The 25,758-nt window shown below is 43.2% G+C and overlaps 1 protein-coding gene across 3 annotated transcripts; it reads right to left on the bottom strand.

The window, feature by feature from the left end:
- Positions 1-289: 289 nt before the first annotated feature.
- On the bottom strand, positions 290-24,631 carry gale (UDP-galactose-4-epimerase). 3 transcript variants are annotated; one of them, XM_072247187.1, is made up of 12 exons: positions 24,535-24,595; positions 20,880-20,982; positions 19,020-19,146; positions 16,828-16,943; positions 14,885-14,998; positions 12,395-12,571; positions 11,017-11,130; positions 3,769-3,835; positions 1,712-1,797; positions 1,524-1,601; positions 1,269-1,383; positions 290-1,071 (listed from the first exon to the last, which is right to left on the bottom strand). In XM_072247187.1, the coding sequence occupies exons 3-12, from the start codon at positions 19,141-19,143 to the stop codon at positions 1,016-1,018; spliced, it is 1,047 nt and encodes a 348-aa protein (XP_072103288.1). In that variant the 5' UTR covers positions 19,144-19,146; positions 20,880-20,982; positions 24,535-24,595; the 3' UTR covers positions 290-1,015. The 3 variants fall into 3 exon arrangements, with proteins under 3 accessions (XP_072103288.1, XP_072103287.1, XP_072103289.1); XM_072247186.1 differs by lacking the exon at positions 20,880-20,982 and having other exon boundaries at positions 24,535-24,631; XM_072247188.1 differs by lacking the exons at positions 20,880-20,982; positions 24,535-24,595 and adding an exon at positions 23,917-24,245.
- Between the last annotated feature and the right edge of the window lie 1,127 nt (positions 24,632-25,758).

Here is a 25,758-nt window from a genome sequence, read left to right as displayed (position 1 = left end):
CCTGGGACATTAGTGCTAAACGCAGTGTTGTAGGTAAATGGGGTGGGGAAGAAAGCGTTTGAGATTCCAGCCTTCATTGGTCAGGGTACTGAGTATAGGAGCTGGGAAAACTATCAATGGTTTAATTAGAATATCTCTACTACAACCAGAACTTGGAGCACCCAGATCAGAGTGGATCAGAAGAAGTTGATCACTCAAGTGTATTGTTTCAACCTTGAGGCCAATTCTGGTCAGAACCTACAAACTCCACCCCCCACCCCCCCATGTTGACAAGCATATTTACACAAAACGCATTCCAAAATTTAGTTTATTGTAAATGAAATGATTGCAAAGGAGTTCAAAAGTAGAAAAGTTTAAAATCACAGGCAGCTACACCCACCCTGTGTGCTGCATATAACTCTCTATAATAGTTTCTATATTGTTCAATGTAATTTTAGTTTGAAGACCAATGAATTGCCCATGAGTTTTTCAACAATAAAAATGCAAGAAACTACTCTCAACAAAACAGTGCACTTCAACTGCCTGCATAGATATAATTAATATTAAACATGAGGTATTATGGTAAATTTGAAATTCTCTAAATCTTGTGTTCCTTCATAGGAAAAGGCTACAGCATTCTACACATAAATACAAGGAATTATTTAGAGGCTAGAAATCTAGAGCAACACACGTGAAATACTGGAGGACCTCAGCAGATCAAGCAGCATTGATGTCGACGAATAAACAGTTGATGTGTTGGGCTGACGAAAGCTCTTGGCCCACAGCGTCTTTTCCATAGATGCTGCCTGACCTGCTGAGCTCCTCCGGTGTTTTGTGTGTGTTACAGCTTCTATAAAACTACTTTGCCTTTCTACACTACTCCACCCACTTTACAGACAGGAATATCAGAGCTTTGAATCTGCTTTTCATTATGCGTGATTTGTTTAACAGACTATTCCAAAATAAAAGGGTTTTCATTAAAAAGTTTAAAATTCTTTCCTTTAAAAGACAACTGTTGGATTTTTGCATTCGATCCTTAATTCTTGCTGAAACCATAAGGATTCTGGGATTGCCAATTCCACAAATCTTGGCCTAAAATAGAAAGGACATTCTTTTATTAAGATTTGTCGTAGCTAGCTATAGATAGCATTGCTCATATTAAATACATTTACAACAGCAATTTTGAAAACTAGAGGCAAAAAATACTGGTCAGCTACCAATCATGCAGAAAATGCATTAATATAAAACCACAGCAAAACTTACACGATTTCATCACACTGAATACTTACACATCTTATCAATTCCAAATTCTGCTTTCCATCCAAGTTCCTTTTCTGCAAGAGCTGGATTGGCATAACAAGAAGCAACATCTCCTTCTCTCCGTGGAACAACCTGATACTTAATCTGCAAAATTTGGGCAAACAAAATCCACCTTCATAACGGTGACGCACAGGCCAATTAATTTTTGTTTAACACTCATCCGAGAAGTGTCACCACACAAACTTCACTGAATCTTAATTTTCTTTAAAGATGTGGTGACATACCTCTCTGCCAGAAGCTTTCTCCATTGCTTTCACCATCTGCAGGACTGAATAGCCTGTTCCAGTACCAAGATTGTACACCTAGACAGTTAGAAAATTAGTAGGGTGCACTGAACGCAAAAGGCTGCTGTAGAAATAGTCTGAGTGTAAGTAGAGTTAAGCTGCCCAGGACACAACTCGCGAAAACAAACCTTGCAACTGCATTTCTCTTTAAGTTTCTTCAGTGCAGCAATGTGTCCCTTTGCAAGATCCACAACATGAATGTAATCCCTGACACCTAAACAGCAAGACAATGCATTTAATTGTCTGAAATCACACAGGTTCAAATTCACAATCAACACAGCTTGCTCACTTTCCAACAACAAATTATAACAATTCCTCCAGGAACAAAATTTATACTTTCTAACCCTGTGGCTGCATTCACTCGTCCAGTGCACATAGGTAGAACACAAGCATTCACAGGACAAAAAAAAAAATGGCCATTTAGCCTGATTTGTTTCCAATTCAGTCTAAACCCAGGCTTCATAACCACGTCTCTCCTCGGAGTAATCAAGCAGCATCTCAGCCAGTATCCATTCCTGGATTTAACTACAAAAAAAATAACTGTAAAACGTTTCACTCAAACCTGTAAAGTTTTCTAATCATTGCACTGTGCTCTGATTTGTTCACTTTTGTACGCTGCATTTCTAATTACAAAAGTCAGGAGACACAACTACTTTATAGCTTACTTTACTTGCCTTCAATGAAATACAACATCCTGGTCTTACCAAAGAAACCACTTCCACGTAAGTAATGATTACTACTACACACATAAATGCTGATTATCAGATATATAGGCTCTGGATTTCTTGAGACATCAGACTGACACTTCCTCATTTGCCAGACGACATTAAATAATTACACAAAGGAGTGATCTTCCAGCCCCTGCCATGGTGTCGTTCTCTCCAGCACTATTCTCTACATGCATTGTGTACAGTGTATTTGGAGTATTGAGTACAGTTCTGGTCACCGAATTATGGGAAAGATGTCAACAAAATTGAGAGAGTACAGAGAAGATTTACTAGAATGTTACCTGGGTTTCATCTCCTAAGTTACAGAGGAAGGTTGAACAAGTTGGGTCTTTATCCTTTGGAGCGTAGAGGTTGAGGGGGAACTTGATGGAGGTGTTTAAAATTATGACGGGGATAGATAGAGTTGACGTGGATAGGCTTTTTCCATTGAGGGTGGGGGAGATTCAAACAAGAGGACATGAGTTGAGAGTTAAAGGGCAAAAGTTTAGGAGTAACATAAGGGGGAACTTCTTTACTCAGAGAGTGGTAGCTGTGTGGAATGAGCTTCCAGCAGAAGTGGTTGAGGCAGGTTCGATGTTGTCATTTAAAGTTAAATTGGATAGATATATGGACAGGAAAGGAATGGAGGGTTATGGACTGAGTGCAGGTCGGTGGGACTAGGTGAGGGTAAGAGCTCGGCACGGACTAGAAGGGCCGAGATGACCTGTTACCGTGCTGTAATTGTTATATGGTTGTACGTAACCCTTCCTTACACAGAAATTATTGCCACCAATGCAAGAGACTTATAATGAGCCAGGTTCTGGCAATGGGGCAGTTCTAACTAACTAAGAGAAGAGGGTTTCAGTGATGGCACCAGTGTTTTATTTATTTCAAGTTGACAGAACTACTCTAGGCAGTCCTGTGTAACCAATACACCAAAGGTACCAAATGAAAGCCATTATCCACTCCCTCCTCTACTGAAACGAGGAATTATCAATATATTGAAGGCAATGAAACTTTACTGTATAATTAGTTTTTAACTTCTCAAATATTGGAGGAATGAACCTCCATTCATTTTCTGCTTTGGAGCAAGTTAATACAAAGACAAACTATATGCCAAATTCACCCCCTAGGCCTCCTAATCCCTTCTCTGAATACCAGCAAAATCTGACCCAGCCACCCGCAGTCCTGCAGCACCCGGCTATATCCAGTTATAAATGGGTATCTCACAGTAAGCAGGACAGACATTTGAAATAGGAGTCAAAAGTCACCATAAATAGAACTATTAATGCAAATTCCCGTAACTGTCTTTAACAACTTTACCGACAAGTCTAGATATACAGATTGTCAATTTTCTTACAAGACAGGTTAAGAAACCTCCTTAGTAGCATGAACCTACAAAGATCCACCTTGCTTGATGGCTGAGTGCTTCACGTCTGACCAGCAATAATAATCTACATGATACAGTGTGATCTCACCTGTGCCATCAACTGTGTCATAATCATTCCCAAAAACATTCAGGCACTGCCGGCGTCCAACCGCAACCTAGGAAGAAGGTTGATAATTTAGATGTAATCATGTAATAGCTGCGTTTCAAACAAAATTGACCTTTTCTTTCACAGACAGGCTAGAGCCGAGCGAGTAGCGTGGAATCACACTCTACAAAAGTAATTGAACATGCAGGAGTGAAACCAAAGAAATAAAACTGCCGTGAAGCGAGACTAAATAACATCTGACCCTTCACTCAACGAAGGCACAAAACTGGTTGTTTACCCAGAAATCAGTGAGTAGTGCTGTAAATGCTGGACACTCCTCCAGCAGAAATAATGCAGGAAAAAAAATTAACAAACTATTATGTTTTCACGAGTTAACATTCCCTTGGTTCCTGAATCATATTGTGAGTTCAGTCAATTCGGAGGCATGTCAGACTCCATAACCCCCCCCCCCCCCCCCAAGAAACTTCAAATGAAATCTGGGGAGCAGTACCAACCTTCCAAGGGTTTTTAAGACCTCGCTAAAGCACTTAAATCAACTGGGGGAGGTGTGGTGCGTCCTTCTCAAATTTGGCTGTCTGTACTGAGAACCCGCAGTGCCTGCGTCAGAAGCCTAGTACAAATCGTGGAAAGATTGCATTGCCTCACAAATTGCTGACCTGGGTGCACTTTCAGCCACCTCCTACCCAATCTTACAGGGGAGGCGAGGTTCACGGTGGCTTGAGCAACCTCAGAACCAACCGAGACTGAAGTGTAAGCAAGCCACATTCGGCTCCGAGGGACTGCCTAAGAAGCTTGGTTCAACCTGAGGGGACATGATCTTGCATGAGTGCCAAGCAATCCAGAATTACGGAACACCTCATCCAAAGTGCTGGAACTTCAATAAAACCATTAGAGTCAAATGGTTCCTCAAGGATGCAATGCCTCTTTTGAATGACCATGTTCCCCATTTGGGGTTTAATTCCATCGGCACCAAAACTTTATTCACTGCCCTCTGCTGAAGAATTTCAAAGATTCAATGAAAAGGAAGCAGCCCCTCACCATCCACACCAGGGGTTCCCAATCTGGGGTCTATAGCCCTCTCGTTTAATGGTAGGGGTCCATGGCATAAAAAAGGTTAGGGAACCCCTGTTCTACACCATCAATGCTCTTGGTGTTTTCTGTGCTTCAATGAGAGAATTCTCTCAATCTTCAAGAAGAAAAGGTCCATCTGTCTCAATCTTTCATCAAGGTCCATCTTACAGATAGATGGACCTTGAAAGTTTGAATAAGCTGGATGATGAAAGATTGAGTAAGGACCTTGCTCAATCTTTCATCAAACAACAGAGTACACATTCCCTGGAGTCAACACAGGGAATTTAACTTTGCCTCCAACTTTCACCCTGCCCTCAAGTTTACCTGGTCCATTTCCGACACCTCCCTCCCCTTTCTAGATCTTTCTGTCTCTGTCTCTGGAGACAGCTTATCCACTGATGTCTACTATAAGCCTACTGACTCTCACAGCTATCTGGACTATTCCTCTTCTCACCCTGTCTCTTGAAAAAACGCCATCCCCTTCTCGCAATTCCTCCGTCTCCGCCGCATCTGCTCTCAAGTTGAGGCTTTTCATTCTAGGACGAGGGAGATGTCTTCATTTTTTAAAGAAAGGGGCTTCCCTTCCTCCATTATCAACTCTGCTCTTAAACGCATCTCCCCCATTTCACGTACATCTGCTCTCACTCCATCCTCCCGCCACCCCACTAGGAATAGGGTTCCCCTGCTCCTCACCTACCACCCCACCAGCCTCCGGGTCCAACATATTATTCTCCGTAACTTCCGCCACCTCCAACGGGATCCCACCACTAAGCACATCTTTCCCTCCCCCGCTCTCTCTGCATTCCGCAGGGATCACTCCCTACACAACTCCCTTGTCCATTCGTCCCCCCCATCCCTCCCCACTGATCTCCCTCCTGGCACTTATCCGTGTAAGCGGAACAAGTGCTACACATGCCCTTACACTTCCTCCCTTACCACCGTTCAGGGCCCCAAACAGTCCTTCCAGGTGAGGCAACACTTCACTTGTGAGTCGACTGGGGTGATATACTACGTCCGGTGCTCCCGATGTGGCCTTTTATATATTGGCGAGACCCGACGCAGACTGGGAGACCGCTTTGCTGAACATCTACGCTCTGTCGGCAGAGAAAGCAGGATCTCCCAGTGGCCACACATTCTAATTCCACATCCCATTCTGACATGTCTATCCACAGCCTCCTCTACTGTAAAGATGAAGCCACACTCAGGTTGGAGGAACAACACCTTATATTCCGTCTGGGTAGCCTCCAACCTGATGGCATGAACATCAACTTCTCTAACTTCCACTAGGCCCCACCTCCCCCTCGTACCCCATCTGTTACTTATTTTTATGCACACATTCTTTCTCTCACTCTCCTTTTTCTCCCTCTGTCCCTCTGAATATACCTCTTGCCCATCCTCTGGGTCCCCCCCCCCTTGTCTTTCTTCCCGGACCTCCTGTCCCATGATCCTCTCGTATCCCCTTTTGCCAGTCACCTGTCCAGCTCTTGGCTCCATCCTTCCCCCTCCTGTCTTCTCCTATCATTTTGGATCTCCCCCTCCCCCTCCAACTTTCAAATCCCTTACTCACTCTTCCTTCAGTTAGTCTTGACGAAGGGTCTCGGCCTGAAATGTCGACTATACCTCTTCCTACAGATGCTGCTTGGCCTGCTGCGTTCACCAGCAACTTTGATGTGTGTTACAAGGAATTTATACTGCACCACTTCCAAGGCAAGTGCACAATGGGAACAGAGCTTAAAACAAAAACTGTACTGCAGCTATGGGCTCAACAACACCCTACAAAATTAGATTATAAGAACACTCAGTCCTCTTTTATTGTCATTTAGAAATGCATACGTGTATTAAGAAATGATACAATGTTTCTCCGGGAGTGATATCACAGAAAACAGGACAAACCAAAGACTAACACTGACAGAACTACATAACTATAACATATAGTTACAGCAGTGCAAAGCAACACCATAATTTGACGAAGAACAGACCATGGGCATGGTAAAAAAAAGTCTCAAAGTCCCCAAGTCGATCGACTCCCGAGTCCCCGATAGCAGGCGGCAGAAGGGAGAAACTCCCTGCCAAAAACCTCCAGGCACCATCAACTTGCCAATACGTTGGAAGCAGCCAACCACAGCCGACACTGAGTTCATCTGTCCGAAAACTTCGAGCCTCCGACCAGCCCCTTTACTGCACACTTTCCTTAACCTTGCACTCCAATTCTTTTGTAATAAAAGCTGACATATACAAAGTGCTTTTGAAATCTGCATTTATAACTTTGGGTGCACTTACACTCCACTCACTGCATGCCAACACGTTTCTTCCCATTCACAAATAATTCTGTTTTGATGTCCTCATTACCAAAAAAAATAACAACCTTGACTTTACGTGCCATCTTCAACTGCTTCACCTGGTCAGTTAACCTGCTCATACTACATTGCATCCTCTCCACAACACAATATCCCGGCAGCTCTGTCCACTTAGCAAACCTAGATACATTTCATCCCATCCTTTCTGCCTTCCTAATGTGAACGAGAAATACACTCGTGTTCTGGAGATCAGAAGGCAGGACACAGAAGAAAATTTATCTGCATGAATGCTGCCATTCTAATGCTGGCACTTTATCCACCCACCCCTCCAATCTCACTAACACTTGCTTACAGAGTGTTTCATTTAGTCCATGATTTATTACCAAATAGGCATTTGTTCACACAGAAGACTACTGTAAGAACGTGCCACCAAAAACCTTTGTCAAATATGATTAATGTAAAAGGTCAACTAAACCAGCTGTTCCAGAAACAATTTATGCAGTTTACAAAATATTTTCCATATTGTAAGTAGCTCCCCATAGTTGTGAGATATGGGAAGAGGAATGAGATGGAAGGACTTTAAAATGTTTAGAGTTTTCTACATTTCAGAACATTAAAAATGGAAATATTTCATTAGCAGAAATGCAAGTGATAAGTGGAAACACATTCAGCCCCATATGTTTACATCAGTGTGAATGTTTAACTAGAATTATCTGCTCAAATTCCGGTTTCCTGGGTTTTGCTGTACTTTGATTTACAATCTTTCTAAAATGTCTATCCAATTTGTCCATGGTATCTATGGCTCAAAGGTCATATGGCGAGACAATACAACTTTAGAAGGTGGGGAGGGACACCAGGACAAAAGGGCACAGTAGAACATTTAATACGAATGACTTATGACCAGGTCAGTTAACCAAAGAGTGGAAACAATGTTTTGTTAATGAGCATCTTAAATTTTTATTTTAAAATGTCCTCTTAACATTTTCTATCACAGTGGAAATGATTCTATTTACTGTATGCAACACACATCAAAGTTGCTGGTGAACGCAGCAGGCCAGGCAGCATCTGTAGGAAGAGGTGCAGTCGACGTTTCAGGCCGAGACCCTTTGTCAGGACTAGTGATTCAAAATTCAAAACAATTGGTACGGTAGTGCAGTGGTTAGCACAATGCTTTACGGTCTGGGTGACCTGGGTTCAATTCCCACTGCTGCCTGAAAGGAGTTTGTACCCTGTGATCATGTGGGTTTCCTCCAAGTGCTCTGGTTTCCTCCAAAGACCTACCAATTGGTAGGTTAATTGGTCACTGTAAATTGTCCTGTGATTAGGCTAGGGTTAAGTCAGGAGATTGCTGGACAGCGTGTCCCGAAGGGACAGAAATGTCGATTCCGCATTGTATCTCAATAAAATAAAATCAAAGACTTTGATCCTCTGGATCCAAGCCTTTAATATTCATCTACCACACAGTCCAGAACTATGTCATCTCCAACTTGCACAGTTGCCTTTTCCTTTGATCCATTTGTAGAATCCCATTTTATTTTTATAATTTAAACACTTCTCCTGACCCATGAGATTTTTGTAAGATCTATGAAGTATATCTTATTATCTGATAATTTTTTTTTCTTTTTTTTCCCCAAACAGCTTCGACTTTGGTAGTGGGTGTAGATCTTTTTTTAAATAAAATTGTTTATATTCTAATATACGAATTAATCTAATCCATATGAATATAGAGTAAGGAGTTTGGTAATAGGATTCAATATACTGTATCTGGTATTATTATATTCTTTCTTTTGTTTTATAATATGTATTCTCCCGAACTCTATTATTCTATATAGAAATCAATAAAAAATATTGGAAAAGAAGATCTATGAAGTAAAACCCATTGATGTTATTAATAGATATCCTTGGAGTCCAAGTACCAATATCAACATTATCCATGAAGCTAAAGCAAAAGATCCTGGCTACATTTAAAGTATGAAGACATTAGTACTGCATGGGTTACACAGAGTAAAAATGTAATATCCGGTCTTTATATCATCTACTTTTCAGGTTCAATGGTAAAGAATAAATTTGTATATTTATTCACTTGAGAATCAAATTATCTTTGATTGCAATTGCTATTAATGAAGTTGTCACAAGAGCATAATCAGGGAAAAATAACATCATAAACAGAACAGATTCTGAAGATGCTGGAAATCCAGAGCAACGCACACAAAATGTTGGAGGAACTCAGCAGGTCTGTCAGCATCTATGGAAATGACTAAACAGTTAACATTTTGGGCTGAGACCCTTCTTCAGGACTGGAAAAGAAAGGGTGAGGATGACACCAGAATAAAAAGGTGTGGGGGGGGAGGGAAGGAGGGTAGCTAGGTGATAGGTGAAGCCAAATGGGTAGGAAAGGTAAAGGGCTGGAGAGGAAGGAATCTGATAGGAGAGGATAGTGGATCCGGGGAGAAAGGGAACGGGGGGGGGGGGGAGAAAAAGGGAACGGGAGAGAGAGAAAGGGAATGGGGGGGGGGCCAGGAAGGGAACGAGGGGGGGCCAGGAAGGGAACGAGGGGGGAGAAGGGGAATGAGGGGGTCAGGAGGGGAACGGTGATGGGTAGGTGTGAAAATGTCAAGGGGGAGAATAGAAGAAGAGGGGAGGGGAGGGAAATTTTGTTTACAGGAAGGAGAAATTGATATTCATGCTATTAAGTTGGAGGTACCCAGATGGAACACAAGATTTTACCCCTCCACCCTGAAGGTGGCCTTGTCTTGCAACAAGAGGAGGTTATGGACCAACATGTCAGAACGGAAATAAGGGATTGGAACTAAAATTTTAACCACCGTGAAGTTATGCCTTTGGCGGATGAAGAGGAAGTGCCCGATGAAGTGGTCTCTCGACCTATGATGGGTGTCACCAAAGATAGCATCGAGCTAATGACACTAACCCAGGTGGGCAAAGGCATGGTCAAACAGTTAAGAGGTTTAAGAATTCCAGAACCAAGGGCACAAAATTCAGGAAGTACAGTACTGTGCACAAGTCTTAGGTACATACAATATCTAGGGAGTCCAAGACTTTCTCACAGTACCATAGTAATTTTACACACTGCACTATACTGCTGCAGTAAAAAAAATGGTATTTGTGAGTGATCATATACCTGATTCTGATATGGGTCTCCATTGTAGACTGAAAGTGGGAAGGGGTCAGGGAGAGGGGAATCATGGTTGGGAAAAGGGGAAGGGAGAGGGAAGCACCAGAGAGACGTTCTGCAATGATCAATCAACCAACTGTTTGGAATGAATCGACCTTGCCTGGTGAGTCAGGGTTGGGTATGTCTGCACCGGCACCATACTCACCCTGCCCCTGGCGTTCCTGCTCTACCACCTGTCCCACACCCCTCCCACAGCGCCCCACCCTCGCCATTCCCAACATCCTTAGCTCCTGCCAGATTTACAAACTCACTCTCCTCTCCACATTGGCAAATGCAGTACTGGGCAAAATTCTTCTTAGGTATCCTAGCTGTATATATTGCTAAAACCTTTGCACAGTTCTGTATACACCAAGAGCAAGAGGGCATTGGGAGAGCAAGAAAGAACCCAAAGTCACAATTAAAAATTTCTGACCCAAATAAACCATTAAAACATTTGTTATTATAAAATTCAGTGACTGATACTATTTATTTTAATTGTTATTTATCATAATTTGTTATGCCTGCACTGTATTGCTGCTACAAACAACAAATTTCACGGCTAATGTCAGTCACAATATACATGATTCTGAGTCTAATTATAAATTGATCATAAATAATATTCTTTATTAAAATAAAGCACATTGTATAGGGTTAAAGTAAATTTAAACTGTGAAAAAAGTATTTACCCACCTGTGCAATGTATGGCATCAGATTATTGGGAATACCCTGAGGATCCTCACCGATCATTCCCGATTCATGTGCACCAATAGGGTTGAAGTATCGAAGCAGCACTGCATTCCAGTCCTGAATGAACAAGATATTGTGGATGTGGAGAGAATGTTTTCATTTGTGGAAGAGTCTTTGACTCAGGGCTATACTTTCCAAACGGTTGAAGAAGTTTGGTATGGATCCCCAAATCCCAAGGACTTTCTACAGGGACACAATTGAGAGCATCCTGACTGATTGCATCACTGCCTGGTGTGGGAACTGTACATCCCTCAATTACAGGGCTCTGCAGAGAGTGGCACGGACAGCCCAGCGCATCTGTAGATGTGAACTTCCCACTATTCAGGTGTGTAAAAAGGACCCAAAGGATCATTGGGCACCCGAGTCACCCCCAACCACAATCTATTCCGGCTGCTACCATCCGGGAAACGGTACCGCAGCATAAAAGCCAGGACCAACAGACTCCGGGACAGCTTCTTCCACCAGGCCATCAGACTGATTAATTCATGTTGATACAATTGTATTTCTATGTTATATTGACTGTCCTGTTTAACATACTATTTATTACAAATTACTATAAATTGCACATTTAGATGGAGACGTAACGTAAAGATTTTTACTCCTCATATATGTGAAGGATGTATGTAATAAAGTCAATTCAATTCACAACCTCACTATAAAGGGACGCCTGCTTAAAACAGAGATAATGAGGAATTTTTAAGCAAGAGGGTAGTAAATCTGCAGAATATGTTACAACAGATGACGGTGGGGGGGGTGGTTAAAGTTTACGGCGAGACGGAAGGAGAGTAGAATTCAATAACATCTTTCAGAAATTTATAATTCTATCAAATTGTCCCCCCTCACTTCCCCAGCCTATCCATTGTCTCACCATAAATCTAGCCCTCCTGCACAGGCAAAATGCTGGTGAATCTCCGCACTCCCCAGCACAATCTTTCCTGTAATGTTCTGATCAGAACTGAACCCAGTACGCCAAACATTCTTCTCCACCCAATGCCACTCCCCATTCCTCCACCTCCCGCAACCAGTAAATCCACTCTCTCATGACCTGAGACACGTCGTTGCACCAACTCCGGCAGGTAGGGGAAGAGTAACAGCAGAGCCGGCAGAGCAGAGAGATCTGCGTCTCTGTGCAGGACTTTGCCATTGGGAGCACAGAACACAAAAGCACAAGTTGCCATTCCAAGGTTTCCCCCTTTTGCAGGAATAATTCTGAGGTGCTGGGTGCTGCCACGGAAAATCTTTCCCAATGTTTCAGATACACTTAGCCTACAACAAGACAACAACTTTCGTAATCAACATGTAGAATTGGGGGGGGGATTACCTTTTCTACATTGCAGAGATCGCGGATCATCTCTTCTATAAAGTATTTTGTTTTTCCATAAGCATTAGTGCAACTGCCAACAAGATGGCTCTCATCTATAGGTAGGTAATCAGGAGATCCATACACTGTCGCTGAACTGCTGAATACAAAGTCTTTGACATCATGTTCTTTCATGGCCTGAAGTACCAAAATAAAACATATAAACCAATCAAGCCTATTGTTTTCTTAAACATAATCAAATTTTGGGTTAAACTTGTTTTTTCCTGTTTATAATAATTCTTGTAGACAAATAAAAAAAATAGACAGATTGTTAAGAGTATTTACACTGAGAACATATATAAAAAGTGCAGTGTTTTAAAATATCCTGAAATCATTTATTTTAGAACACATTTCACAAATAGCTGGCATTTTGCAACTTAGTGTTTATGATGTTTCTAAATCTTGCCTATGTTATTTAAAATTCAACAGAATGTTAAGCTATCACCTAATATCCTTCATACTTAAAAATCTATTGATCTCCGTCTTGAACACATCAAACAAATTGGCCTGTGCAGCATTCTTGGGTACAATTCCAAACATGCACTATACCTGGAATGAAGATATTTCTGAATGGTCAATCCTTACTTTGAGACTGTGATCCCAGTACCATCCAGGGAAACAAGTCTCTAAGAATGGCGTATATTTCAATGAGATTACCTCTCATTCTTCTGATCCCAAAACAGTAAATATTCACTATCTAATCCCTCCTACCAAATGAACTTATTTTAATTTTAACTTATAGCAATTTTTATGTCTTGCACTATTCTGCTGCCACAAAACAAAGTCCTGACAAAGGGTTTTTGGCCCAAAATGTAGACTGTTAATTCATTTCCATAGTTGCTGCCTGTACTGCTGAGTTCCTCCAGCACTCTGTGTGTGCTGCTCAGTGATAATAGACCTGATTCTGAATCATCATAGGTCAAACTTGTCCAACAAGTAACCTGAAGAACCTTTGCTGCACTCCCTCCACCATACGTCTACATTTTTTTCACAGTGACCTGACCTGTAGACAACATTCCAGAATCCTAAACAGTACTGTGCAAAATTCTTAAGCACTTATATAGCTAGGTTGCCTGAGGCATTTGCACAGTGCTGTACATTGGTTAAAATAAGGTGGTGGTTGGAAAGCAGAAATATGAGTACCTAGCTTCATTGGCCCAGTGTTATTTGGTAACTGGAAAGACATAATATACAGTACTGTGAAAAGTCTCTGGCACCCTAGCTATATATAGGTGCCTGAGACTTTTACACAGTAATACATAACTGAGCAAAACATCTCACATACTTAAGTCTTCTTCCAATAAATGCCAACATACCAATTGTCTTCATAATCTCTGTCTGAGTGTTCATGTTTTAAGTTCCTCTATCAGAGGAAAAAGGGTAGAGGAATGAAAAAGAAATATGTATTGAGGGTGTGGATGGAAATACAGGTCAGTGGCAAGTTCTTTACCCATTTTTGTCACTGCCAATAGTCCCTTCAGGCTTGAGAGATTATGGATATGCATCATAGTTAATCTGCTGGAGAGCAGCATTTTCAATGGTACAGAAAGCCCAGATGCGAGCAGTGGTCAAAGTTTCACCTGCTGCCCTTGCTGATGGAGTCAGCCAATTCTGAGTGCATTTTGCTCTTCCCAGCTTCCCTGCACAAGAGTGTTCGATTCTCATTGCTTTTTGGGAGCTCCGTGAAGTTTGCGGATCTACAGAATGCAAGCCGGAGCAGCAGCAGCCTCCCAGTTTTACACACTGGTGTCCAGCACTTTAGCATAGCGCTGTTATGGGGGCAGCCCAGTAGTGTAGCAGATAGCATAACACCATTACAGTGCTAGCAACCCGGGTTCAATTCCCGCCACTGTCTGTAAGGAGTTTGTATGTTCTGCCCATAACTGCAGGAATTTCTGATGGTGATCCGGTTTCCTCCGAAGATGTACGGGTTTGCTAGATCCAACTGTTTAATTTTATTTGTCATTTTCTTTATAGTATAACAATCAATTATCTGTTTCGATTTTAAGTAGCCATTATATACACAACAGTTTAATATGCCTCTGGTGCTATACAAAGTATAATTCTGGGAGTTTCTTAACTTTACTCTGAATATGTTCTCATTGGCTCGTTTTACTACAGTATTAAGTACCTACTCAGTTAGTTTATCCAAGACCCCTTCCAGTTTTCTGATCCCAATGATACTATTTTGGTATCAGGTGTTGTCAAATATAATATCACCAAAATTAGCGTTTATCCAAGCATAATCTTAAGAAAATTGCAGACTGGTGCAATCCAGAAAATAGTTAACAAACGGAACAGTATGCAAAGTCTAGGCTTCCTGTTGAAACTACAGTTAACACATTTTGCTGACAACTTTTTCTTTAATCAGTAATGAGAAACTCGTGACTCTGAAATTAGATTCTTACTTCACTCACAGAAGCAAATTCCTTCCCACACAGATATACTCACCTCCAGTAGTTTAATCGTTCCTGTAAGATTGACCTTGTAATAAAGAAGAGGCTTCTGGACAGATTCACCTACAGCTTTCAAACCCGCAAAATGAATCACAGCTGAGAAACTGAACTGGGGGGGGCAGGGAAGAAAGGTAAATCTAATTACTAAAATGTATCACATGCAATTGTGGCAACATCTTCGGAGAATTCAAGAACATAAACCTCCCCAAAAACTAGAATGTTGATTTGAGTTTACAAGATGGATCAAAAATTTTTGAAATGGGGTTGATGGACAAATTAGCATTTTTAATCATAAGCACATTTCTAATTTAAGATTTTCGCAGCTAACTGAGTGAACAGTGCTACATAATGTTAATTTGCATTCAAACCCAAGTCTGAGAGGAACACACTATTCAGAAATTCAGGATTAAGAAATTTCATCAGTTCAGAAAATATTGCTTACTGCCTGTCACATCACTGGTGTTTATGACAGCAATGAAGGTCTTCCATTTCTGTCTCTACAGAAGAATTCTTCAATGCTTTTTGCTTAACAATTATTTTTTGACCGTGTGGGCACGTGGCCAAGTGGTTAAGGCACTGGACTAGCGACCTGAAGGTCATGAGTTCGACCCCCAGCCGAGGCAGCGTGTCGTGTCCTTGAGCAAGGCATTTAACCACACACTGCTCTGCGACGACACCGGTGCCAAGCTGTATCGGCCCTAGTGCCCTTCCCTTAGACAACATTGGTGTTGTGGAGAGGGGAGACTTGCAGTATGGGCAACTGCTGGTCTTTCATACAACCTTGCCCAGGCCTGCACCCTGGAGAGTGAAGACTTTCCAGGCGCAGATCCATGGTCTCGCAAGACTAAAGGATGCCTTTATTTTTTGACCAGTCTGGGTTGTTAGCCTTGAGCTGAACCCCTGAACCTGGAGGACCAGTGGACCTCTTTGCACCCTTAGAGTTGTTTGGCATGGATGACCCTACCAAAAGCCAACGCACAAGGCCCTGACTCCAATCAACATAGCTCTCAGGGTCAATGAGGCACGCAAGCCTCCAAACCCTACAAGGTTATACTGCCCTTGGAGGAATTCAGAAAATACACGGCCGAAATTCATGACCTTCTGACTTTTCAGTTACGTGTGGCTGCTAGACACTTCGTGGATGGACTACCTTCCATTTATAAAGTACCATTCATAACTTCAGAATGTTTCAAAGTGCTTCACACTCAGGGAATTACTAAAACAGCTTCAGTTATAATAAATAATACTGGCGGATGTATGCCCAACAGTACAAGTTTTGAATTTCAGCCTGATGTTGAGAGGATTTCAGGCAAAGTTCTGACATTGAGAGGATTTTGAAGATGCTTATGTACCGAGCAGAAATGAACAGAGGACGCCATAGTTTTCGGTTAGCCTGTGAGTTGCACATATCCCTTTGGCGGACAAAGCAACACACACAAAATGCTGGAGGAACTCAGCAGGCCAGGCAGCATCTATGGAAAAAAGAGTTTCGCTGACGTTTCAGGCCGAGACCCTTCATGAGGACTGGAAAAGCGGGAGAAGTCTGAGTAAGAAGGTAGGGGGAAGGGGAGGGGAGGAAGAAGTACAAGGTGATAGGTGATGGTTGGAACAGTAAAGAGCTGGGAAGAGATAAAGGGCTGAAGAAGGGGAAATCTGTAGGAGAGGACAGAAGGCCATGGAAGAAATGAATGGGGTAGGAGCAACTGAGGGAGGTAAGGAGATAAGGTGAGAGCAGGAAACGAGAATGAGGAATTAAGTAGAGGAAGGGGGTTGGGCAATTACCAGAAGACCGAGAAATCTCAGTGGACATGCAATCTAAACACATTTGGCCAAGAAACATACTGAGAAAATTACTCCCTAACCCATGGTTTGGATCTCACAATATACATTGCCAACCATTACAAAAATAATTACAGTTATTTGTTTTCAGTTTTGTACCTCTCTGAAGAGATTACGTAGAGCAGATTCATCAAGCAGGTCAATTTCTCGGAAGATAATCTCTTTTCTTGTAATCTCACTCACACGACGAATGCTTTCGGGAACTCCATCTTTCCCTATATTACCAAACAAAAAGTAATCAGTCTCAACTACATACATCGAGTGGCTTGGCTACCTTAAGCCTAAACACAAACATAACTGTCCATAGTTTGTAAATGTTACTTAATTATTAATTGTCATACAGTGCCTTGCCACCTTAACCACTAAAAAATAGTGCCCTCAAGATAGGGGAGAAAAAGGTTAAATATGCCTCAAACATTAAGAAGCATTGTCAAGGAAGACTATTGGACCACATTTTACTTGAAGAAAGCACTTGTGCCTCTCATACAGACTCTGCCTGTCATCTACTGTGGCTCCAAAGTCAGCACCATTGTCAAAGTAAGTGGGTTCAAGTACCACGCCTGAGCATAATTTCTATCAAGATCTCAATTTTCCCCTTAATCAACATTACCGAAACCAATTATCAGAGGAGGTTCACCAGAATGACTCTGGCAATGGAAGGGTTAATGTACGAGAAGCGTATTCTGGCTCTTGGACCTGTACTCACTGGAGTTTAGAAGAATGAGGGGCATCTCACTGAAACCTAATGAATATTGAAAGGCCCAGATAGAGTGGGCATGGAGATGATGTTTCTTAAAGTGCAGGCAATTTAGGACCGGAGGCCATAGCCTCAGACTACAAGGATGCCCCTTTAGAAAAGAGATGAGGAGGAATTTCTTTGGCCAGGGGGTGATGAATTTGTGGAATTCATTGCCACAGACACATGTAGAGGCCAAGTCGTGGGGTATATTTAAAGCTGAAGTTAAAAGGTTCTTGATTAGTAAGGTGTCAAAGGATATGGAAAGGCGGCAGGAGAATAAATCAACCAAGGTGGAATGGTGGAGCAGACTCGATGGGACGAATGGACTCTTATTGCCCCTGTGCCTTATTGTCTTACGTGATTGTTATTTTCCAATGAACTGCTTACAATTCCCAGCTTGAGTTCTGCCAGGACATCTTGGCTCTAGATCTGATCAAGACCTCAATCAAAAATGGATCGAGGTGCCCAGCTCCATGGCTGAGTTAATAACTTGCCCCTAACATCAATGTGGCAACAAGGAACCCTAGTAAATCTGAAGTCAACAGGCATCAAGAGGAAAACACTCAGAGGTTGGAACTGTACCATGAAGACGGTTGTGGTCAATCATCCCAACCCCAGGACATTGCTCTAGGTCGCAGCAGTTCCCAACCTGGGGTCCACAGACGCCTTGCTTAATGGAATTGCTCCATGGCATAATAAAGGTTGGGAACCCCTGCTTAGCACAGTGTCCTAGATACTAAAATCTTCAACAGCTTCATCAGGGACCTTCCTTTCATCACTGGGTCAGAAGTTCTGCTGATTGCACAATGTTGAATTCTATTCACAGCTAGTCTTTGCCTTCACTTAGGCAACATCCAAAATGGACTGATAAGTGGCTAATATTAGTGTTACCAAAGCACCGGGGATTTATCAGCTTCAACTTGGGAAAAAAAAGTCTCACTGCTTACCCTTGGCATTTAAGGAACTACTATTGCTAAGTCTCCAACTTGACATCCTGAGGCGTCACTGCTGACCCGCGATTCATTTGGATCAGCCACTTCAATACTGTGCCCTACAGGCTTTAAGTCCTGCAGCAAGCGACTCAAATACCAACCCTCGTACGCAACTTTACAATATAGGAGGCACAGATCAGGAACATGATGTAACACTCTCCATACAGCTGAATAATGGTGGGGGGGGGGGTGGGAGAGCAAGTTTAACACTCAGCAAAATAAGGTGGTCACAAGCAACATAAAAAACTGGAAACACTCAGCAGGTTAAGGCTGCGTCTATGGGAAAGAGAAACAGGACTAATATTTTAGCTGTAAGACCCTTCAATTGCTTAAATATAATCGATCTTGGAAATTCTGGCCATACTCACCTCTATTACTTCACATCTGACTCCACATTCCCTTCAGCTCAGCTCAAGCCCAACTCTACAGTAACTAGCTCACTACAGGTAAAGGTTCTAACAGTGCAGGACCATGATCTCAGCACAGAAAATTAAACAAAATATACCGTATTACAGAAATCCTCATACAAATGCAAAAAAAAAACAAAAGCTTCTTTTTACCTCGGATGGCATTGTGAAAATTGTCTATCACGACGGGAACGTAGCCAGCTTTAACCAGCTCAATCACACAGTGGCTACCAATATAACCAGCTCCCCCTGTCACCAGGATCATCTCCGACGTCATCTTCTACAAGTACAAAGAGATCAAGGATTAAGTGAATGCCGTCAATTGCAAAAAAAAAGATCCAGAGAGACAACTATCTTAATCTGTAATTATCTTTTTTTTTGGTTTCTTACTGTGACATTTGCACAAATCAGAGACACAACAGACTCTGCAGACACTGGAACTCATGAGCAAGACAACAAAATGCTGAAGGAACTCAGCAAGTCGGACAGCATCTACGGAGGGAATTAAGCAGTCGATGCTTTGGGCCTGGAGTTCCCAACTTTTTTTTTGCCATGGACCCCTATCATTAACTGAGGGGTCGGTGGACTCCAAGCTGGGAACCCTGTTTTGGGCTGAGACAATTCATCAGGGTTCCTGTTGATCTCGATGATTATAGTAGAATATCATGGCTGACAGGAATACACACCCTACTTGTCAATGCTACATCATTCTGGCAAGCCTCATGTAGTAAAGTCTCCAGTATTGATTTCAGGAAGGGGAAAAGAGGGTGAACATGGGCCAGCAAACATTGAAAAATCAACAGTGGAGAGAGTCAGCAGCTTTAAGTTCATTGGTGTTAACACAGTCGGATGATCTGTCCTAGGTCCAAAATATAAATGCAATCATAAGGAAAGTACACCAGCATCTTTACTTTCTTATGGTCCTGAGGCAGTTTGGCTTATTATAAGATGCTCTCTCAAACTTCTACAGACATACTGTTGAAAATATCCTGACTGGTTGCGTCAAGGTCTGGTGTGACAATTCGAATGTGAAGGTGCGCAAGAAACTGCAGAGAGTAGCGGGATCTGCCTAACACAACACAGGCACATCCCTCCCCACGCTAGTATTATCTACAGGAGGTGCAACTTTTATCATCAGAAATCCCCCACCATCCGGGCCATGCCATCTTTTCCTAGCTATCATTGGGCAGGAAGTACAGAAGCCCGAAGTCTCACTGCACCAGGCTACTTTCTTTCAACCATTCGGTTCTCGAACCAATCAGCAAAACTCTAATCATTACACCTTGCACCAAAAGTGAACTTTGTTGCTCTAATTGTGTTTGCTTGTTTAAAAAAAGTGTACGATTTGCTTTTCTTGTGGATGTTATGTGCCTGTGATACTATTGCACGCGAGCTTTCATTGCATCTGTACTCATCACTCAACATCAGCAAAGCCAAAGAGCTGACCGCTAGAGGAAGAAGCTGGAGGTCCATGAGTGAGTCCTCATTAGGGTATGGGAGGTGGGGAGGGTCAGTAACTTCCAGTTTGCTGGCGTTACCATAATCAGAGGATCTCTCCTGAAACCAGCGCTCAAAGAACGTACTATAGCGTCTCTACTTTCTGAGAAGTTTGCATAGACTTGGCATGTCACCCAAAATTTTGACAAACTTCTATAGATGCACCCCGGCCTGGTACGGAAGCAGCAATGCGCAGGAACAGAAAAGCCTACAGACAGTGGTGAATACCGCCCAGTCCATCACGAGCAAAACCCTCCAAACCACTGAGCACATTTAGACAGAGTGCTACCACATGGAAGCAGCATCCATCATCAAGGACCCCCACCATCCAGGCCATGCTCTCTTCTCACTACCACCTTTGGGCAGGAGGTACAGGAGCCACGCCACCAAGTTCAGGAACATTTATTGCCCTACAACCATCATGGATACCTTCATTCGCCACAACTCTAAATCAATTCCACAACCTACCAACTCACTTTCAAGGACTCTACGACTGATGTTCCTAGTGTTACTTACTTTTTTTATTTGCTCAATTTGTCATCTTTTGCACGTAGGTGTTTGTTATTCTTTATGTACAGTTTTTCATAAATTCTATTATATTTCTTTTTCCTGTAAAGTCCTGCAAGAAAAAGAATTTCAAGGCGGTATATGGTATCGTATATGGAGCTTGATAGTAAATTTAACTTTGAATCATAATATATAAGGCATCCGTTAGTCTTGCGAGACCATGGATCGGCGCCTGGAAAGTCTTCACTCTCCAGGGCGCAGGCCTGGGCAAGGTTGTATGGAAGACCAGCAGTTGCCCATGCTGCAAGTCTCCCCTCTCCACGACACCAGTGCTGTCCAAGGGAAGGGCATTAGGACCCATACAGCTTGGCACCAGTGTTGTCACAGAGCAATATGTGATTAATTGCCTTGCTCAAGGACACAACACGTTCCCTCGGCTGGGGCTTGAACTCACGACCTTCAGGTAGCTAGTCCAATGCCTTAACCACTTGGCCACGTGCCCACTAACTTTGAATCAGTGCAAGTATATACTTTGTGCACATGACAATAAATTTGAATTTGACTACTATGAGGGCCTCAACTGCACAGAAGGGTGGAATAAAAGTGAGAACATGAGTGATATTGGATTGTACAGGTAGGGGGAACAGGCTGGTATCAGGGTCAAGGAGGTCACCTAAAGGGGAGGGTGACCATGCAGAAGTCATGTCCCTAATCAGTACCAACATGCAGGAATACAGAGGTTGACGAGGCTTTAGATGTTGTACCTCGAATGCAGTAATCTCGGGATTACTCCCAGCACTGCATGCTGCCTACTGGGATTTCTGAGGCACCTCATAGCTGGCATAACCTGTACAAATTGGACGGATTACACTTGGGCAGAACTAGGTGACTATCCCTGCAAGGAGATCTGCCACAGATTTCAGCTGGCTTGGTGGAAACGGGAACAAAACAGTATTTGGGAAGAAGAATAAATCGAATGGGTGGCGAGGGGTGAAGTCAAGCAGCAGAGGGCAGAAGGCTAAAACGAAGGATGCGATGGTAGCAGTTACAACAAGGTGAGTGTACAACAATGGCACACGCAGAAGTGAAGAGATCTGATCTCACTGCCTTTGTGGCTGTGAACAAAGTCACCAGGAGACACGGAAGCTGGTGATATAGGAGTCTTTATTCAGCACACCCGCAGGCATCATACTCGAGACACTCTTGGAAGAGGAACCCTGCCTGACACAATACTACACAACATTTTTAATATGCTAAAACCCGAAGGTAACAGCAGGACAATTCTTCAGTATCTACAATGCTTCCTTTGAATTACATATCATTTTCAAACACCAACACTCCAGACACCGAAATTGAATTTTAATCCCCACCGTCTCTGGGCCAAATCCATGCATTCACAGGCACCCGAGGTCAAATGGAGTATTTCTTTGTTTGCAATCAATCCCATTCTTCAGCTCCATGAACATCATTGTTCTGGGTGCGTTTTATATTCAATTACAATCCCATTCAAACCTGAAGACTAAGCAACGCACACAAAAAAATGCTGGTGAACGCAGCAGGCCAGGCAGCATCTATTGGAAGAGGTACAGTCGACGTTTCGGGCCAAGACCCTTTGTCAGGACTAACTGAAAGAAGGGATAGTAAGAAATTTGAAAGTGGAAGGGGGAGGGGGAGATCTGAAATGATAGGAGAAGACAGGAGGCGGAGGGATGGAGCCAAGAGCTGGACAGGTGATTGGCAAAAGGGATATGAGAGGATCATGGGACAGGAGGCCTAGGGAGAAAGAAAGGGGGGGGGAGCCCAGAGGCAAGCTGAAGATTAGTTGCTGTTGAAATTAATATTTTTCTATAGGCCCTAACAACTACCATTATGGATCTATGGCTAGACAGTGACCAAAGTTGGTACCTCCTAAATAATCCAGGGTACTTTGACATTTACAAAGGCAGGCAGAAAGGAAAATGAGGTGACGAGGGTGATTGAGTGTCACAAAGTCAAGGAGATCATTAGTGGTGAGAAGTGACTTTGATTTGATATTATGATGTGGTATTTGATGTAATAGGAGTCATATTAAGAAATAGTAAATGGCAGAAAACATTAGTAGGCCACCAGTAGTTGTACTTTTTTCCCTATTTTATTAAGATACAGCACAGAGTAGGCCTTTCTGGCCCTTCACGCCACACGACCAGCAACTGATTTAACCCTAGACAGTTTACAATGACTAATTAACCTACCGACCAGAACGTCTTTGGATTGTGGGAGGAAACCGGAGCACCCGGAGGAAACCCACACGGTCACGGAAAGAACGTACAAACTCTTCACAGCCAGGGGCAGGAATTGAACCTGGGTCGCTGGTACTGTAAAACGCTGTGCTGACCACTACGCTACTGTGCAGACCCTTGCAGAACAGCACAAAGACTAACACGGGAAAACGGAATGAGGTAGTGTTCGTGGGCCATCTAGAAATCTGACGATGGAGGGGAAGAAGCTACATCATTGAGTGTGGGTCTCCAGGCTCCTGTAGCTCCTCGCTGTTGGCGGTAATGAGAAGAACTCATGCCCTGGATGGCAAGGGTCCTTAACGATGGATGCCATCTTCTTGAGGTACTGCTTCTTGAAGATGCCTTCTATCGTGGGGAGGGTTGTGCAGATTATCAGTCATGGTCTTGCTGGATTGTAGAACAAACTCGGGACTAAATGATGTCCACCTAGTTCTTATCTACCTCTTCGCAATCAAATAATAATTTTATTAATTAGTTGAATACCATTGCTGTTAATCAAAACTTGCAGTCATAAATACTGCTTTCCCTTATGCTTAACCAAAAACAGTAGGACAAAGCATTAAATGTGTGAAAGTCAGCTGGAAGGAATATCTTTAAAGGGAGGCTTTGAACTGAGTTTCTCAATTTAGACCTGCACGATTTGGATCTTTTCAAAATCGAAAAGTCTTTCACTCTTGACGTCAGTCATCGACTGACTGAAAGCCATATTTCCGCTAAACTTTTAACTCAACTACGTGCTTTAAATGACAGCAATCAAATTAACTTACGCGGATGGGAACAGCGAAAGGCGTTCAATACGTGCCACCTTGGCTCCGGCGGAACGCAGCAGAAAGTCTAGATTCTTGCTGCCACTTCCTGATGATGAACTGTGAAGGGTTTCTTTGAGCACGGATTTCCCAAGCGGATCACGCCACTGTAATCCAGAGACACCGCCAGCGGAGTGCTAGGCGACGGAGGCACAAGAGAGCTTCCACAGACGCGGATGCGCGTTGCGCAAGAGAGGGAGAATGAATGGGCTCCTTGTGACTGAGGTCCAGTAACCTGCAGTGCGCAGGTCTACTGACGTGGCCGGGGACCAGCAAGCGCAGCGGGGACCAGGTATTGCCCAGCAGCGGGGCAAACCTCCGGCCGATCAGGCTCTACCGCACGGACACGGCGGTGTCACACCCGCCCGAGAGATCCTCACCCAGGTGGACACCGACCTGCTGCCCCCGGCGATCCGACTGCCGTGTACAGTACTACAACACTTCCCCTATAAAAATTTCCAGTGCTCTCACAGACCAACGAGTAGCAGCGCAACCCCCAACCAGGACACGTCTCTGAGGAGACGGACCGCCGGTGACACAGCCGGTGCCTCGGGTCGCCCATCGAGACCAACTTCTTACCTCGTCCGGAGCAGCCTCCCCAACGCGCATAAACACTGCCGCCGGACCCGCGGCCACGCCCACTCGCCGCGCACGCGCACCCGCATCGGCGCGCCGGGGTCCAGCCCTCAGTTATGCGCATGCTTACCCGCCCCTTCCAAGCGGGCTGCTGCAACAATACGCATGCTCCACGGTGTGGGCGGCGGACGGTTGCAGTTCGACTCCGTTACAGAGACGGCGCTGTAGTGCGGGGTTTTCCGGGCATCTGTATTTATACCAAAGTTAAAAACTTTAGTTGATACAACATTTTGCACTTGACGATGCGAAGTATTTACCACCAATACAGGTGGAAACATGTAGTTAATTATTCATTACTGATACAAGACAAAGTCGAGTTGATTGTCGTATGTACCAATAAATACATATACACAGGTGCAATGAAAAACTTACTTACATAATACTTTATACTTTGTTGTCGCCAAACGATGCTAGAGCGTACAATCACCACAGCGATATTTGATTCTGCGCTTCGCGCTCCCTTAAATACAAATCTATAGTAAATATTAAAATTTTAAATTATATATCATAAGTAGAAAATAGAAAAGGGAAAGTAAGGTAGTGCAAAAAAAAAACGAGATACAGGTCCGGATATTTGGAGGATACGGCCCAGATCTGGGTCAGGATCCGTTCAGCAGTCTTATCACAGTTGGAAAGAAGCTGTCCCTAAATCTGGCCATACGAGTCTTCAAGCTCCTGAGCCTTCTCCCGGAGGGAAGAGGGACGAAAAGTGTGTTAGTTGGGTGGGTCGTGTCCTTGATTATCCTGGCAGCACTGCTCAGACAGCGTGCCGTGTAAAGTGAGTCCAAGGACGGAAGATTGGTTTGTGTGATGTGCTGCGCTGTGTTCACGAGCAGCGTTCACAAGAAAAGTAAATTAAACATTAATTTTTAAATTCTTATATAAACTGTGGATAATTTACTTGGTTATAGTGTTGCTAATCTATTGTGATTAAAGACTTACTGAATGGATGAAGGGAATTGAAATTGAACTTGGTTGGAATGGCCGGATTGTACGGGTCTTTGATGATGGATGTTACCTTCTTGTGGCGCTTCCTATACATACTGCCGCTGGTGTGACGCATTACTCTTTGCAGTTTACATCCCCACACCTTTGTATTGCTGCACCATACCATGACACATCCAGTCAGGATACGCTCAACAGCAACCTCCTAAGGAAAACGCACCA

The sequence above is a fragment of the Mobula birostris genome, chromosome 30 (assembly GCF_030028105.1).
Source record: "Mobula birostris isolate sMobBir1 chromosome 30, sMobBir1.hap1, whole genome shotgun sequence".
NCBI lineage: Eukaryota > Metazoa > Chordata > Chondrichthyes > Myliobatiformes > Myliobatidae > Mobula > Mobula birostris.
The sequence above is the reverse complement of the archived record's forward strand: the minus strand, read 5'-3'. Positions and strand labels throughout refer to the sequence as shown.